Source organism: Vombatus ursinus, unplaced genomic scaffold (assembly GCF_900497805.2).
Source record: "Vombatus ursinus unplaced genomic scaffold, bare-nosed wombat genome assembly UNPS02014811.1, whole genome shotgun sequence".
NCBI classification, from domain to species: Eukaryota; Metazoa; Chordata; class Mammalia; order Diprotodontia; family Vombatidae; genus Vombatus; species Vombatus ursinus.
The window spans coordinates 117,044-132,524 of record NW_020954589.1 but is presented as its reverse complement, the minus strand read 5'-3'; the positions used below and the strand labels follow the sequence as shown (position 1 = coordinate 132,524).

At 37.3% G+C, this 15,481-nt stretch overlaps 1 protein-coding gene across 1 annotated transcript in view; it reads right to left on the bottom strand.

The window, feature by feature from the left end:
- LOC114053396 (dynein heavy chain 8, axonemal) overlaps positions 1-15,481 on the bottom strand; it is a gene marked incomplete at its 5' end in the record, with an annotated part of 217,447 nt that overhangs the window by 92,426 nt on the left and 109,540 nt on the right. Inside the window, 6 exons of the mRNA XM_027876403.1 lie at positions 723-913; positions 1,064-1,316; positions 3,611-3,716; positions 8,028-8,210; positions 11,277-11,432; positions 14,221-14,376. Of these exons, the coding sequence (XP_027732204.1) occupies positions 723-913; positions 1,064-1,316; positions 3,611-3,716; positions 8,028-8,210; positions 11,277-11,432; positions 14,221-14,376 (1,045 nt within the window). The remainder of the gene's footprint in view (positions 1-722; positions 914-1,063; positions 1,317-3,610; positions 3,717-8,027; positions 8,211-11,276; positions 11,433-14,220; positions 14,377-15,481) is intronic.

Sequence of the window (15,481 nt, the reverse complement as noted above, 5' to 3'; positions counted from 1 at the left end):
TGTGTGTGTGTGTGTGTGTGTGTGTGTGTGTGTGTGTGTGTGTGTGTATATATATATATATATATATATATTACCAATCCACCCATTCCCAACGAAATGATGCTTAAAACATAATTACTGACATTGACATTCTTTTTCTATTTGGTGGCAAAAATTGTTCCTTACCCTAGGCAAATAGATGGCTAACTATTACCAAAGCTGGTTGATATAGGTAACATATAGCTTACAGTTCAGATTTGTGCATCAGTGACAAAGAACTATCATGGTAGTTTATGAGACATCAGATAGAAATAGATTTTGTTCTCTAGCTAGTACAAAAGAATGTAAAACAAATCTTTCACATGTGTTACATCAGGGAATATGGTGTATTAGAAACCTGGAGTTAGAAACAACTGAGATTCCAATCTCTGATGCTTACTAATTGTACGGTCTTAGGCAAGGTACTTAATGATAGGTTTCACATTCTTTAGCAATAAAATGGGAATAATGTCATCTGTTCTACTTATATCACCAGGTCTTTTTGAGACTCAAAGGATATATATGAAGATTGTTGTATAAATGTCAGTTATTATTAAATAATCAGTAGCAAAATCTTCTTTAATTGCATATGAATACAAGTTCACTGTACTTTTATGTTGTTTAGAAAATGGAGTTATGGTATGCTAAAAAGAGATCAAGAATAACTTCCTGTAGATAATACATTTTAATTTTGAAAAATTTACCTTTAATAAGGGCCTGAAATTCTTTATGTTTAACTGTTCCTCTTTGAAGATCAATCTTTAAGGTCATAAGGAGGGCAAAAAGGAATTTGTGGTTTTCATATAGGCCTCTGACTGAGTACACAAAAACTTCATGAGTCAGAAACTCAATAATATTTACAATTCTCTTTTGAGGCAAGGGAGACTTTTCAGACCTAAAAATCACATTAAAAATTAAAGAAACAAAAAGCAATTTATAAAAGAGTGAATCAATCAATCAATCAATCTATCTATCTATCTATCTATCTATAAATCAATTTTAAGTTATTGCTTCTGAGTAGGAAAAATAATAATCAAGTTCCAACCTGGCCATGGATTGATCAAATAACTTCAAGAATTGTGCCAAGGATGTCTGGTACATGATATTGACCATACTCATTTCTGTGATAAGAAAGTAGAGAATGCTCCCTCGTGTAGCAGCTGGTCGAAACTCTTCCTGAGCATTATTTATCTTGATCTCTGTTTCTGCTGCCACATGCAGCTTTTCACTTACTTCAGCAGCTGTTTGCTTGGTTGTCCGGAGAACACCAATGAGAGATTCATCGTCCACCAAAGAACCTAAGAGTCAAACAGGAAAAAATGTAAGATGACAAAAAGAAATGGCCTTAATGTGAGGTAGCCCGCTTTCTATCACATTTGTGCTGTAGTTGTCCCAACGTTTAGACAGAATCCATCACCATCATCCTTATCAATTTAAGAAATGTGCTCCATTGGACTGTGTGTGATAAGATCATTTGAAATTTGGGTATTTCACAAAACCCACACTGGAAGAACCGAGGGAAATGTCTTTTCTACTAATTTTGAAATTTGATATTCATAATAAAAGTACTGAAGTGTAAGCATCAGAATTAGCTTTTGTGGTTAAAGCTAGGGGACTTGATTAGCTGCTTTATATAAATGTTAGTGTATATTAGGCACCTGTACTGTTCCTAAGATTTTCACTGGTTTATTAGTAGCTTTCTTCCAAACCTTCTCTCAACTTCCTCTATTTCACAGCTTTTCTCTTCTTATTACTGTCTAGAGAGTAGCATAGGAAGGGTAGAGGAATCATTTTTTCCTAATTATGCAAATGCTTTTCACTCATAATTCCACCAACTACACATATTCCATTATAAGTATTATACATATTTTACTTATTTATGCATTTTTAAACATATCCTAATGTTCTTGTCAGCACGGTTATTGTCTGCCTTTGATGGTAAGAATCATCTAGATAACAAGTCTTTGTTTTAACTCTTTCAGTGAGATAAAGCCTCTCAAGGTACATTATGCTAATAAGTGCTCAATAAAAATCAATCATCACAACAAGGAGTTAAAAAAAAGTCATGAACCAGCTTGGGACTGATTTTTGTGGTGGACAAAAACGAACATTTAGATTTGAACTTGGGAAGACAGTGCACTATCAAATGCCATGAGAGGGAAAGAGATTCCTTCCATGCCTGTTCCCAAATTTATGGTGGCAGAAAATCACTCCTATCAGTAAAATGTATGCATACACAGTTCTATGCATAAGCATAGGTAGGCTGAAGAGAATACCCTCGAAAATCTGATATAAATAATGACAAAATAATTATAATGTAACCTCAGTACTGTTTTTTTTTTCAGAATCACAGTATAATCTTCTAAGAGTTGTAGATTGAAACTAGACAGAAAAGAGAAACTAATTATTAATTACCCATGTGGGAGGGGTGATACCATGGTGCATGTATGTTAACTATTTGGGAGATAGATAGGACTTTGGCACCTTGCTCAAGGACATGCCTGACCAGAGGTCCCAGTTGGTGCTTACGTATCTCCTCACTGGGGACCATGTTAACAGTAAGCCTAAGACTGGAATTCAAGTCCCTGCTTGTGACTGAATGGCAATCCCAAAAGGTGGACTTTTACAATTTGGTGGCCACCTACTGAGTTCAGGACTTTTGGGGTCCGTCAATTTTGCTGCTAGATGGCCAGCATAAGATAACTGTTGCAACTCTAGCAATTCTTGGAGGATAACTGTATCACCACTAAGAGGATTATGAAGCTGAAGGAGTGTAAAAAGCCAAAGAATATGCTTCATGAGCTTACCCCTTACACCTAGATTCACTGGGTTCCTTATTTCTCTGAGATGGAGACAACAATTCAATCAAGAAAAGCGTTATTACAAGCATCTAATTTCTGTTCATTTAAAAAGATCCTACATAGCGTCACTTTTCAATGTTGAGATGAAAACTACTTTTCTTGTCACTGCAAAGATATAACTTGAGCCTTTCTTTCATTTTTGTTATTTAAAAAAAACTTTTATTGATATCTTTTGCTTTTACATCATGCATTTCCCATTTCATCTCCAGATTAAAAAAAGGCCAATGTGACAAAGAAAAACAATTAAGCAAACACATATGATGCAGAGACTCTATCTGACAATGTATACAGCAGTCTGTCCTAGTAGGAAGAGAACAAGCACTTACACAATTCTTACTCTGTGCCAGGCACTGTGGTAAGGGCGTTCACAAATACCATCTCATTTGAGCCTCACAACAATCCTGCAAAACAAGTGTTATTTTTATCCCTATTTTACAGTTGAGAAACCTGAGACAAATAAAAATTGAGTGACTTGCCCAGGATCACACAGCTAGCCAGGGTTTAAGGCTGGACTGGAACTCAGGTCTTCCTGACTCCATACTTGGCACTCTGTCCACTGTGTCACCAGTTGCCTCTAGTAAGACCCTCACCTCTCTGTTGTTAGGAAGGAGATGTGTTTTAGTATCTCTTCTCCAGCACCCTCAATGGCCTGAACCTTAATGTTACCATTTCATGGACATAGAAAAGATCTTACAAGAAATGTTTATTTTGAATCTATTACAAGACAATACCTTTTGTTGCACTTAGTTTATACAGTAGGTTATCTTCTAGTTCTTTCATCTTCCTCTTATTAAAAGTAACATCTTCCATAAGTTTAACTCTCTCTGACTCCAGTTCCTATTTTTAACCATCAAAAAGTAGGACAGTTGTAAAAAAGCTGCATTAATTTTTTAGTAAATCTGACTCATTAATGTTTATCATCAACCAATATTTTCAAATACCCAAATGTACTAAAGTATGTTTCATAAATGCAGAAATGGTTAATATAATCAACAAATCCATCTCTATCTCCTTATCTGTCTGAACTGCCCACATCTAATGCTTGACATTGTGTGCCCATTGAGATGCATGAGTCAAGTATGACACAAGTTTTCCCTAGCTTTCTTGAGCTGGCTCTCCTGCTTAGGAGCCCCTATTCATTTCTCATGGGCTTTTCCTTCCTGATCTTGCTCACTTAGGCCTTCTACCCACAAACACAGAGCTGCCTTGTCCCTAGGCAAAGGTTAATCCTGGGCATAAGTTTCTCTGGATGTGAGGAGCCTAAGGTGCCAAATCGGAGGCTTTGGGCCTTCAACTTAGCCCTGATTCGCTCTATGCTCCTGTCTAGTACAACTACAAATTATGTCTCACAGGTTGTTTTGTCTAGACTTTATTTCATTTGTGTACTTCAATGGGCTTCTTTCCTGTTCTCTTTAAATGAGCACCCACTTATTAGATTCAGATTCTCTTAAATAATGCTATATAACATAAACTGCCATAAAGCCTTCCCAGATTAACCCTTCACTCATTCAGCCATCCATTCAGTCAGCCAATGACTTCACTGAGAATCTTGGTACTATATAAATAACCCTGTGACATATACTATGAAGATAGCAAAAAAAAAAAAAATAGGAAACATATGCCTTCCTTCCAGAAGCTCACAATGGAATACAGAAATAAAGCAAATATAGACACAAATATAATATCATGTTTGGGAAAATGCAGATTCAATAATAGAATAATACAAGTGGATAGAACTATTTACACTGAGTGGCTCATAAGGTTGACAGAGGGAATGGAACTGAAGTCAGAGAAACTTAGTCAAAGAAGTTTTCATGGGACAGGAGACTTCTAGGCAGAATTTTTTAAAAGAATAGAGGGATGTGTTTTGAGAGGAGAATGTTAGGGAATGAAACAACATGCAAAGATACAGAAGAGGAAGCAAATAAATCTTATTTAGGGGATGTAATGTTTGCTTCATCGATGTAAGGAGTTCAAATTAATTATGAAAAATTAAGATAGTCAGATAAGGGAGGTCACTGAATCCCATACTAGGGAAGTGATTAAAACCACTATAGATTTCTCAGCAGGACAGGGAAATGATCGAATGGGACATAAGGCAGATGATATTTGCTTCTGTTTATAGAACAGACTGGAGTGGGGAAGGCTGGACATAAGGAGGTCAGCACAAAGACTTTAATAGTCTAGATATATTACAGAATCACAGGAGTTCAGAGCGGGAAGGAACCAAACTATAGAGATGATCATTTGGTATAGCCCACTCATTTTACAGATGAATGACTTGAGCTACAGATATAGGAAATAACTTGTTCAAAGTCACCCAAGTACTAAGTGGTAGACCCAGGCCTAGACCTTGGACCTGATTGAGAAGAAATGAGGCATAGTGAAGTCAGGAAGATCCCAGATATGATACTTACTGGCTATATGACCCTGGACAAATCACTAAACCTCCCTGCGCCTCAGTTTTCACATCTGTAAGATGAGGGGAGCACTGGCCTCCATAGCTTTTGAGGTCCTTTCCAGCTCTAAATCTCTCAATCTATGACCCCTGCTCTGATGCTCTTTCTAGTGTATATGGTTATTTAGATTAAGACTATAGCAGAGAGAGGGAGTACAAAGGGATGAATACAAGAAATGCTACAAGGAATTGAAAAGGGCTGTGGCTACAGAAATCCTTGAACAACTCTAATTTCGAAGCTTCAGGAAATATAAAATGAATTAGTTCGTTATTTTGTCGATCTTGTAAATTTTAAAACACAGTGGGGAACTTGTGATGTTTCTGCTCCATCTCATGCCTGTTCAACTCAGAGAATAACTTGCCCTCTGGTGACCTGCTATCCCCTCCTTAGAATGGAGTCTTAGAAGATTCGAGGATAAAGAGCTGTTGAAGAGTTATAGTTAATTAGATAATTAGAATTTCAAAGGTCAATGCTAACATAATGGAGCTCAAAATTCAAGAATGAAAAGCAGGGTGAGAAAAAAGCATCACAGATCCAAGAATGTTAGAGCTGGAGGGAGCCTCATTAAATTCCTCATTTAATAGATGAAGCCCAAAGTGGCTGTAACTTGCTCAAAGTAACAGCTATTTAGTGGCAGAGCTGAGACTAAAATCAAGGTCTTCTTACTCCTAGTTAAGTGTTTGGGGTTTCCCCCCCATTACACTGTGCCATATGTTGTTCTGCAGTGTCTAGCAGAACACCATAAATAAAGCTGATGCTCAATATATATTTAATGATGGTAGTGATGAAGATCAGAAGATCAGAGATGATGCCTATATAATTAAAAATATTTAGTTTGGGGCTACCTGGTAGTTTTGGCTTTATTTTCCCATGACAGGGCTGACCAAGATCATAAATAATTTTTATCCTCTGTTTTTTCCTGAGTTAGAGTGATAAGTCCTACATTCTTTTATGATGTCAATGAAACCATGGGATGGAGTCTGGACCTGTGATTTCACTGATGTAGAGAACTCCCAGGGAGGACTTTCTTCTCTCAGTATAGGAAAGCATATTTCTACAACTTACAATTTAGAGCACTGGGTAGCCTACAGCACTAGGGTCACTAGGGCGAGTGCCTGGGCCAGGGTCACACAGCTAGGATGTGTGACACAGAATTTGAACCCAGGTCTTTCTGACACCAAGGCCAGCTCTTCCTATTACACTATGGTGCATCTATTACACTATGGTGTAAGTGATGCTGATGTTAAATTTGTTTTTTTTTTAACTGATCCAAGTCTCTGAGATGCAAGGCTGAGGATATAAATTGCAAGCTAGAATCATTCCCTTCATTCTTGTTTTTAAATGTTACTTTCTTTTTTTTCTTTTCTTTTTCTTTATTTATTTTTAGTTTTCAACATTCACTTCCACAAGATTTTGAGTTCCAAATTTTCTCCCCACCTCATCCCTCCCCCCAACTCCAAGACAGAGTGCATTCTGAATACCCCTTCCCCTAATCTACCCTCCCTTCTATCTCCCTCCCCTACTTTCTAATTCATTGAGCAGGTTTTCTCCCATTTTTAGCAGTCAAAATATGGTCAGTAAACAAGATAGGTTTTTATTAATCAATATGAAGTTTTATATTATATTTTGTAGAATGCCCTGATGTAAAATCATAGAATTTTAGAGCTTGAATATAACATATCAACATTGTAATCTACTCCTATCATTTAACAGATGAGGAAACTGTGGTGTACTGCCTTACCTGGGTCATACAACTAGTGAGGAGCAGAGCAGGAACAAGGACTTGGGCCTTTGGACCCTATTTGGACTCTGGTCCAGTGTTCTCTCTTATGGCACCCACTTTTCAGACTCCTACTTCCAAGAGAGCTAACCAACTCCTAAAACTAGTAAAGTTCTTTTTTTTAAAACCAACCTGTTGACCATTTAAAACTCTACTGATCCTCTTCCTCTGTCTTTCTGCTTGTTGCCTGTCTCTTTTACTTCTCTGTCATTCAGAGCTCTTTACATATCTTTCTCTTCCTTTATGTGATTGTTTATTCGTCCTCCCTCCTACTTTCTCCTCTATCTCCCTTTCTTCCTTTTCTTTTCCCTTCCCCTCCCTCTACCAATTCTTAAAAAAAAAGATGAATTTAATCCTATTTCTATGAATTTGATTTTTACTTTGTTGTAGTCTTCAACTGTTTTTTTTTTCCTTGTGGGTCAGTGACACTTGAGATGAAAAATGTTTCCAGGTCTGATCTAAATTCTATTGATTTAAAATAAAGGGCAGACATACCTGTATCATTAGATACATGTACTATTATGTATCCCACATGAAAAAAATGGAAATGGAACCTACAAAGATAGCTATAAGACCAATTCAAAGGCAATTTTTTTCCCAAGGACCCTGTTATGGTGAAGGTGCTAGGTGCCATGGAGGAATTCATCTGAATAAGGATGTCCCAGGCACTGGAGTCAACCTACACAAACATTGGGAGGGTGATATGCAGACGAAGGAAGCAGAGGTAAATGGAAAATCTGTTTAGCCGGTATAGAGATTGGAAGAGAAATATTTCTAAATGACAGTAGGCAATAAGGTTTGACTTAAAATACTTTTTGCTTTTCTATATATTTAGTTTTTTTCAGTATATTTTCTTCCAAATATGTCCATTTTATTACAAGTGGATGTTCTTAACAAGAGATGGATTACCTGTTTCTCTGTAAGAATTACTCTTCTCAGTAACTGATTCTCCAGTCCTTTCATTGTAACGGTAAAATCAATGACGGATGTTTTAGCATTAATTTCAGGTGTGAATGCAGGGTTTGGTAGCTTCGTTGTAATATAAAGTTTAAACGAATCCATGATTTCACATTCTTTGTCACCAACTTTGACCTATATCAAATAAGAAACATGAAGCATTTATATTCAATTTAGGAAAGAATTTACTAACCATAAGTGTTGTTAAACTAGAATATACAGAATCTTTATTTCTGGAGGTCATTAATATTGGGACAGTTACTAATTCAGGAGGTTTTAGGCATAGTCCTCCTTGAAGACAAGAGAAGGAACCAGAAGCTCTCTTTAAGTCTTCCCTGGGAATAAATCTTAAGTGAAATTGTTAGTGAATGAAGCAAATCAGAGGACAGAGCTATATTTTGGCATGACAACTATGACAGTATCTGTAGATAGCTTCCAGAGGGTTTATGAACTTAAATGACTAAAATTACCTCTTTATTTCAGTATAATTGGTTTTTTTTTCTTCCTATGTATAATAGTAGCTTTAGATCACCTGACATGAAGGTACTGGGGAGGCTTCTGGAAGAAGACACCCTGTGTTTCCCTATCACAGAGTGGGAGTAGCCTCTTTCGATTGGCTGCATAGCCAGAACAGGCTTTAAAACTGTCAGACTGAGATACCCTTCTCTGCCTGATGCCCAGATAGGGTGAAGGTTCACCAATATCATGAAAACTAACTGAGTTTGGGGGAAGTTCCCCTTCCCCTTTTTTTTTAGGCCAGTGGCTCTGAGAAATAGGCCTGGGGTTTCTGTGTGTTCTGTTTAGTTTGCTCCTTTTACTTCTAGATGCAGGAGGTAGAATCTCCACTAGAGGTAGAACCAATTTATGGTGACCTTGGAGCCAGGATTCAAGGCTGGATGCGCAGCCTGCCCCATCAGGAGAGCCTCAAGTAGCCAGGGTACCTGGGACGTGTGCCCAAGAGGGTCCTTGGACTTGGACCTTGGGACTGCATTATGTAGAGCACGAGCCAAGCTGTGAACCTAATCTACTCCTCATGTCCAGAGTAAAAGGTAGTGACTGTGGGGGCAGGGTAGGGAACAATGCTCCAAGTCTCAATGTTTTGAGAAGCATGCTTGTATATTTGTTATTATACCTTTGAAGTAAATATTCTTTTGTAAAAGCGGATTTGATTATTAGTGATTAAATGGAACTTGGGCTATAGGGAACCCCCATATAATGAGGGAACACCATCATCAGAAGCTTGAGCCAATGGCAGAGAACTTAGACACTCCCATACTCCCTTAAGGGTACCAGGGTACTATGGAACCTTGGGGTAAGGAGTAAGATATAACACACCTGGCTTTTCGGCAGTAAGAGAGTCAAAGTAGTTACTGTTACATATGTATTTTATTTTATCTATTTAAAAATATCCTGTGAAAAGGTCCACAGCTTTACCAGAATACTAAAAGCGTCCATAGTACAAAAAAAGGTTAAGCACTCCTGATTTAAACTACACTTGAAACACTAACTTCACAACCACATTATGAGGTAGGTAGTATAATTATTATTATTTCCATTTTCCAGAAGAGAAAACTGAGTTTTATAAAAGTTAAATGACTTGATAGTGGTTACACAGCCAGTAAATATTTGCACTGGGATGTGAATTCAGTTAATTTTCTTTCTAAGGATAGCATACTTTCCATTACACTATGCTTCCTCAGATGGGAATTAATGTTTCCAACAATGAGATGGTGTTTTAGCACTGAATATCCCAATGTCAAATCTATCATAGAAGATTCAGGCCAGAACCACTGGCAGTTCCCTTACTTTATTAGAAGCACAGCCAACACATCTAAAGCAACTGAGAACGGGCCTATTTTTAAAAGCTCTCCAGAGAAGACAATCCCATAGGCCCCTTTGGCTTGTGAAAAAAAGGTACATGAAAAGCATTCTCATAATGTGGTAGATTTTTTCTTGAATAAATATACCTTTCTTTTTAATGAGGAAACCAGTGAACTTTTTTTTAACCACTCATATACCTAAAATTAAGCCATTGGACATTAAAGGATTCAAGCATGGATTCATGGTAGAGGTTATTCACTGCCCTCATTTTGCAGATGAGGAAACTGATGACCAAAGAGAGACATATCCATTTTAGCTAAAATAACCCCAAATCATTCTATAACCCTTCATGGAAGGTTACAGAATAGCATGAACAATAACAAATGCAACATCTTATTAGAGAATAATTCACATTATCACCAATGATCTGGAACAATATTCCATAGCTCCTGACATAGGAGCATGCTCAAATGAAAAATTAATGTAGAGGAAAAAAACAAATCACTTTCTGCAGATAAAATCTAGATTTATTCCTCTTAAGTGGAGAAATCTAACTTTGTACTTAATTATAGCCTATGAAACCAACCTTCTAATTCTTACCAATACACATTTTCTAATTAACATTCATATTTTGACAGTGTATTTGGATACTGATGATTCTGTACACAATCTTGAAATATATTCCTTCTATTTGTGGTTGCAGCCTAGCTGAAAAGGTAGCTACCTATCAATCCTATGGTGAGTGATATACACATTCAAGTTAGATCATGGGGCTGTATAAGAAGAGTGTTGTAGTAGAAGGCAAGAAAGCCACCATAAAACTAAAAGAAAAAAAAAGAATTAAATATGCCCAGAAGAGAATATAATCTGTTCCCCCCACCTCCTGCCCTCTACCCATATCCTTTCTTAAACCCCCAAAGCTCCAGTTTTCCCTAGGGGAAGTGATGAAGGGAGTTCATGAGACCGTGACACAACATGTTTTCAAAAGGTCCAATCTAAATACCTCCATCAAATGCTCACAATTTTCAAAGGAATATCAGAATACAGTGTCTTTCCTCTACTCAGATACCCTATATAATAACACATACTCATTTTTCTCCCTCTGTATCAGACTATCCAAAACAACAATCTAACTCTAACTGGTAGGTTTGAATTTTTAATTCAATTCAACAAACATTTATTAAATATCTACTATGTGTGAGGCTCCAAGTTTACCTGTAATATTACCATTTGAATAATAGGAACTACTGAACACCAATTTGAAACGTGCACATTTTAAATGTATTCTGTACCCAAATATAAGAGAAAAGGCTCTTTTTTTTCATTGCTATACTCTGAAAGATAAGTAGATGTCGCCATTGTTCTTTCTTAGGAACTAACCTTGTAAGTGGTTCCTGCTTTAATGAAATTCTTCTCTAATACATTATCCAAAGCTGGATCCAGCTCTTCACGTATATCCTCAATGAGTAAGGGTCGTCCCAATGAAAGGGCGTCCTCTAAGTGTGTTCGGAAATATTTATGATTCAGAGATGTCACCTTAAAATAAATTATTCATTAATATAAAAACAGCATAAGAACTTATACCAAATCTTAAGTGAAAACCAAATGATTTGTAAGGAAAATAAATCTGCATTTAGAAACACACATTTTACTAAGAAAGTAATCTAGAGAGGCTATAGTGCTTAAATAAATATTTGTTTGTTGAAAGGAAACATAGAATGTAGTTTACAAAAGGTGGTGAGTTGCGTTTTTGCAGAAACAATGAGAATGTCATGGCTTCCTTAAAATTCATAGAAGGCAGGATGAAGCCATATTTCTTCCTATTGTAGGTGCAATGTTAGGCCTCATGATAATTATTTGGTTGCATATGGTATAGAACAGTACATTGGATTTTTAAAGCAATGACAGGAATCTCAATTCAACTCAGTTTTCATACAGGCACTCAAAGGTAGCATCGGCCCTTTCTCAGTTGCTTTAGATGTGTTGGTTGTGATCCTAATGAAGTGAGGGAGCTGCCAGTGGTTCTGGTCTGAGACTTCTATGATAGATTTGACATCAGGATATTCAGCGCTAAGACACCATCCGCACTGTCTTTATTTCATCATACAGAGAATGAAGAAGATAGAAAGGACTCAAAAGAGTCTTAAATACATAAAGTTCTTATATAGCCCATCAGTTCCCTCAGAAGGGAAATGAACTTGAGGTTGCTGTTGTGGCAAATCTTTGACATCCTAGAGGATTCCTAGCCTTCCTACAGGGTCATTATACACTCCCTCCAAGACTCATGGTATTACCCTATGGTACGGATTCCCTGCAGAAGGGAAATGTACTTCAAGGTTGCTGAACAAACTATCCTCTTTACATTGGAGTTTGCATGGTCTAAATAACTCACTGGCTTTGCTTTTTAAGGAATGAATATACTGCTCAGGAACTGTGTGGGCAATTCTCTTCTTTCTCCAAGGAATATACTGTTTCAGGAAATGCCTTTCTCTATCTAGGAGGTCTTACCACCAAATTCTCTACCTTGAGAACTTTCCACCTTGGGGTTTCGAGCTAGGTAACAGCTGTGGTGAGTGTCTAAGTTAGTCAATAAATATTATTAAGTGCCTACTCTGTGCCAGACACTGTGTTAAGCAAGGAGGACACAAAAAAGGAAAAGATAGTCCTTGTTCTCAAAGAACTCACAGTCAAATGAGAGACAACATACAAGCTATATATGGGATAAATTGGAAATAACCAATGGAGGGAAGGAACTAAAATTAAGAAAGATAAGGAAAGGTTTGCTGTAGAAGATGGGAGTTTAGCTGAGATTTGAAGGAAGCTAGGGAAGCCAGGAGGCAGAGATGAGGAAGGAGAGTATTCCAGGCATTGAAGACAGTTTGTGAAAGTGCCTGGAGTCAGATGTTCAAGGAAAAGCAAGGAAACCAGTGTCATTAGATAGTAGAGTACAGTGGGAGATGTGAGGGGCAGGGAAGGGGGCATGTAAGAATACTGGAAAGGCAGGAGGAGGCCAGGTTATTAAGGGCTTTGAATGCCAAACAGAACATTTTATATTTGATCCTGGAGGCAACAGGGAACCACTGGAGTTTATTGGGTGGGGGGGGGCAGGGGTTGACATGGTCAGACCTGACTTTTGAGGTGATCACTTTGATAGCTGAGTGGAGGATGCTATGTCCAAGTGCTATTTGTCCTTGTTGAGCCAGGGAAGAGACACTGTTGGCTAGGCCACCATGGGTATTTTATGAGAGTACAATGGCCACCTTTACAAACATTACTAAATTGCCTTTAAAAATTCAAAGCCCGAGAGGAGGATTTGAACCCACAATGACTGGGGCATCACCTGAAATCAGGATAATGTTTGTTAATACCCACTGTTTGGGGCAGCTATATGTTGTGGTTGATAAGAGTGCTGAAGGTAGAATTAGGAGGGCCTGAGTTCAAATATGGTCTCAGACACTTATTAGCTCTGTTACTCTGGATAAGTCCCTTAAACTCTCCCAGCCCCAGTCTCTTCATCTGTAAAATGAGGATAATAATAGTACCTACTTCACAGGAATATTGTGAAAAACAAATGAGATATCATATGCAAAACACTATACAAACCTTAAAGTGCTATATAAATGACAATAATAATAAACACTATTATCATTCAGTTACCTATAACACATTAATGAAGTTGACATCACAGTTTAATCTTTGTAAAAGCTAGGTAACTTTTAATATTTTTAATATTTTTCTTAATATGCCTTCTCTTGTTTCCTTCACTTGATCCTTATTCTCTTCCTAAATGTCATGGTACCAGTTAGGGTCTAGGCTGGGATATTAACTCTTTGAAAATGATGTGGTCAGTGAAGAGGAGATGCTACTCAGAGAAAGATGGAATCCAATTGCTAGCTCCCATTGTATCTCTTCTAGGGTGAAAAGGTGGGAATTTCTATTCCTTTGAGAAGAGGAACAGCCCTGCTGATGACTGTATCTCTTTGCTCTTATCCCTCTTGGGTAGAAGTAATTGGATGGTCTCTCCTCTCTGGGAAGCCAGGCAGGTAAGAGCACTGACAAGTTCTTTGAGCCTCAGTTTCCTCTATAGGCTCTGTAGAACAGAAATAATAAATCTGTCCTATTTCCCCGAGTTATCATAAGGCTCAAATTAAATCATGTGTGTGAGTACTTGTAAACCAGTGAAGTACTACATAAAGGTAATGTCAAGAAAAGATTTATCTCTTGAATGCTGAAACTGCTGAAGGTGGCAGATCTAGGGAAGGTATATTCAATAAAAAGTCTAGATTTTTGGGGAAAATCAACATTCCATTTTCTTGAACCCTACCTGTAAATCAAAGTCTTTTTCTTTTGATTTAATCCAAGTTTTGCCTTGGGTTTGTGGGTCTATCAACAGTGGATATCGAGTCGCTTTAGTTACAATGATACCATTTTGAATTGAGAGGTCATCTCCAGGCAGTCCCTGCAGTCCCCATTCACCAATCTACATCAGAGAAAACAGAACATTAGCCTAGGATCCAGCAGTTAGTTTTAACTAGATCAAATTACTAGGGTGTGTAGGTAGTATTTCAAAATTATTGCTAGTAATAAAAATAACACTATCAATTTTAAAGGCTTTTTAAAAAGCAGAATAATCCAATGAATTTTCTCTCTTATAAACTATTACATTCAGTGCTTTGAAAAAAGTCAATCTGTACATATGAACTGAAAAACATGATTTTTTTTTAAAAATAGTAATTGCAAGATCCTTTTCTCAAACACCTCAGAATAACATTTATCTTTCCCCAGAGTATTCTCACATTTCAAATCTGCTCTATCAATTAGGCCCTTAAAGAAGACATTGTGGTGTGATGATGACAGTATCTTTATCTTATGGCAAAATGAAGGAATTTGAGTATATATTGAGCCTGATCTTCCCAGTGGAAAAGCTTTCTCCTTGAAGAAAGTTAGGTCTTTTGAGAGTTTCATTTACTCTTTCAAGGTACTAAGGGACTAATTGGAACATTATGAGTGTCACTTCTAAGAATAGATGAATTTCTGAAAATCTGTTGACAAAATAAATCTTTCTAAAGGGAAACATATTCTTCTACCAGCTTCCATATTTCTTGTTGTTCCCACTTTATGGATGTAAGACTAGACAAAGAGAAGGAATATAGTTGAAGCTCTTCCCAAGTGTTGTTTCTCAGAACTAAGATGCACGAAGGAGCACTGTGGGCCAGACTAGACAAAACCAAGCTGCTTAGTAGATCATGTAGTCCTTTAGCATCTAGCAATGGCTAAGTATTAAAACAATGGAGTGAGATTGGAGTTTGATTATTCAAGGTGTTAGTCAACAGACCAAACCAATTTTAAAATCCAGGATGTGTTGTCTCTTCAAGTAAGGTGGGGCAAAAACTCAATAGATACAAATGGTAAGCAAATGGCAGAGGTCTAGGCAGGTAGCTAATTAGTATCTTGAAGGTCTAGCAAAAGGCATTTGGGAACAAAATTCAGGGACCCTGAAGGCAGGGAGAGTAGAGGACTCCTGAGTGCCAAGATCAGAACAGAAGCCATAGAAAGAGACAGATCTGATGCTAAGCTGGTCAGCT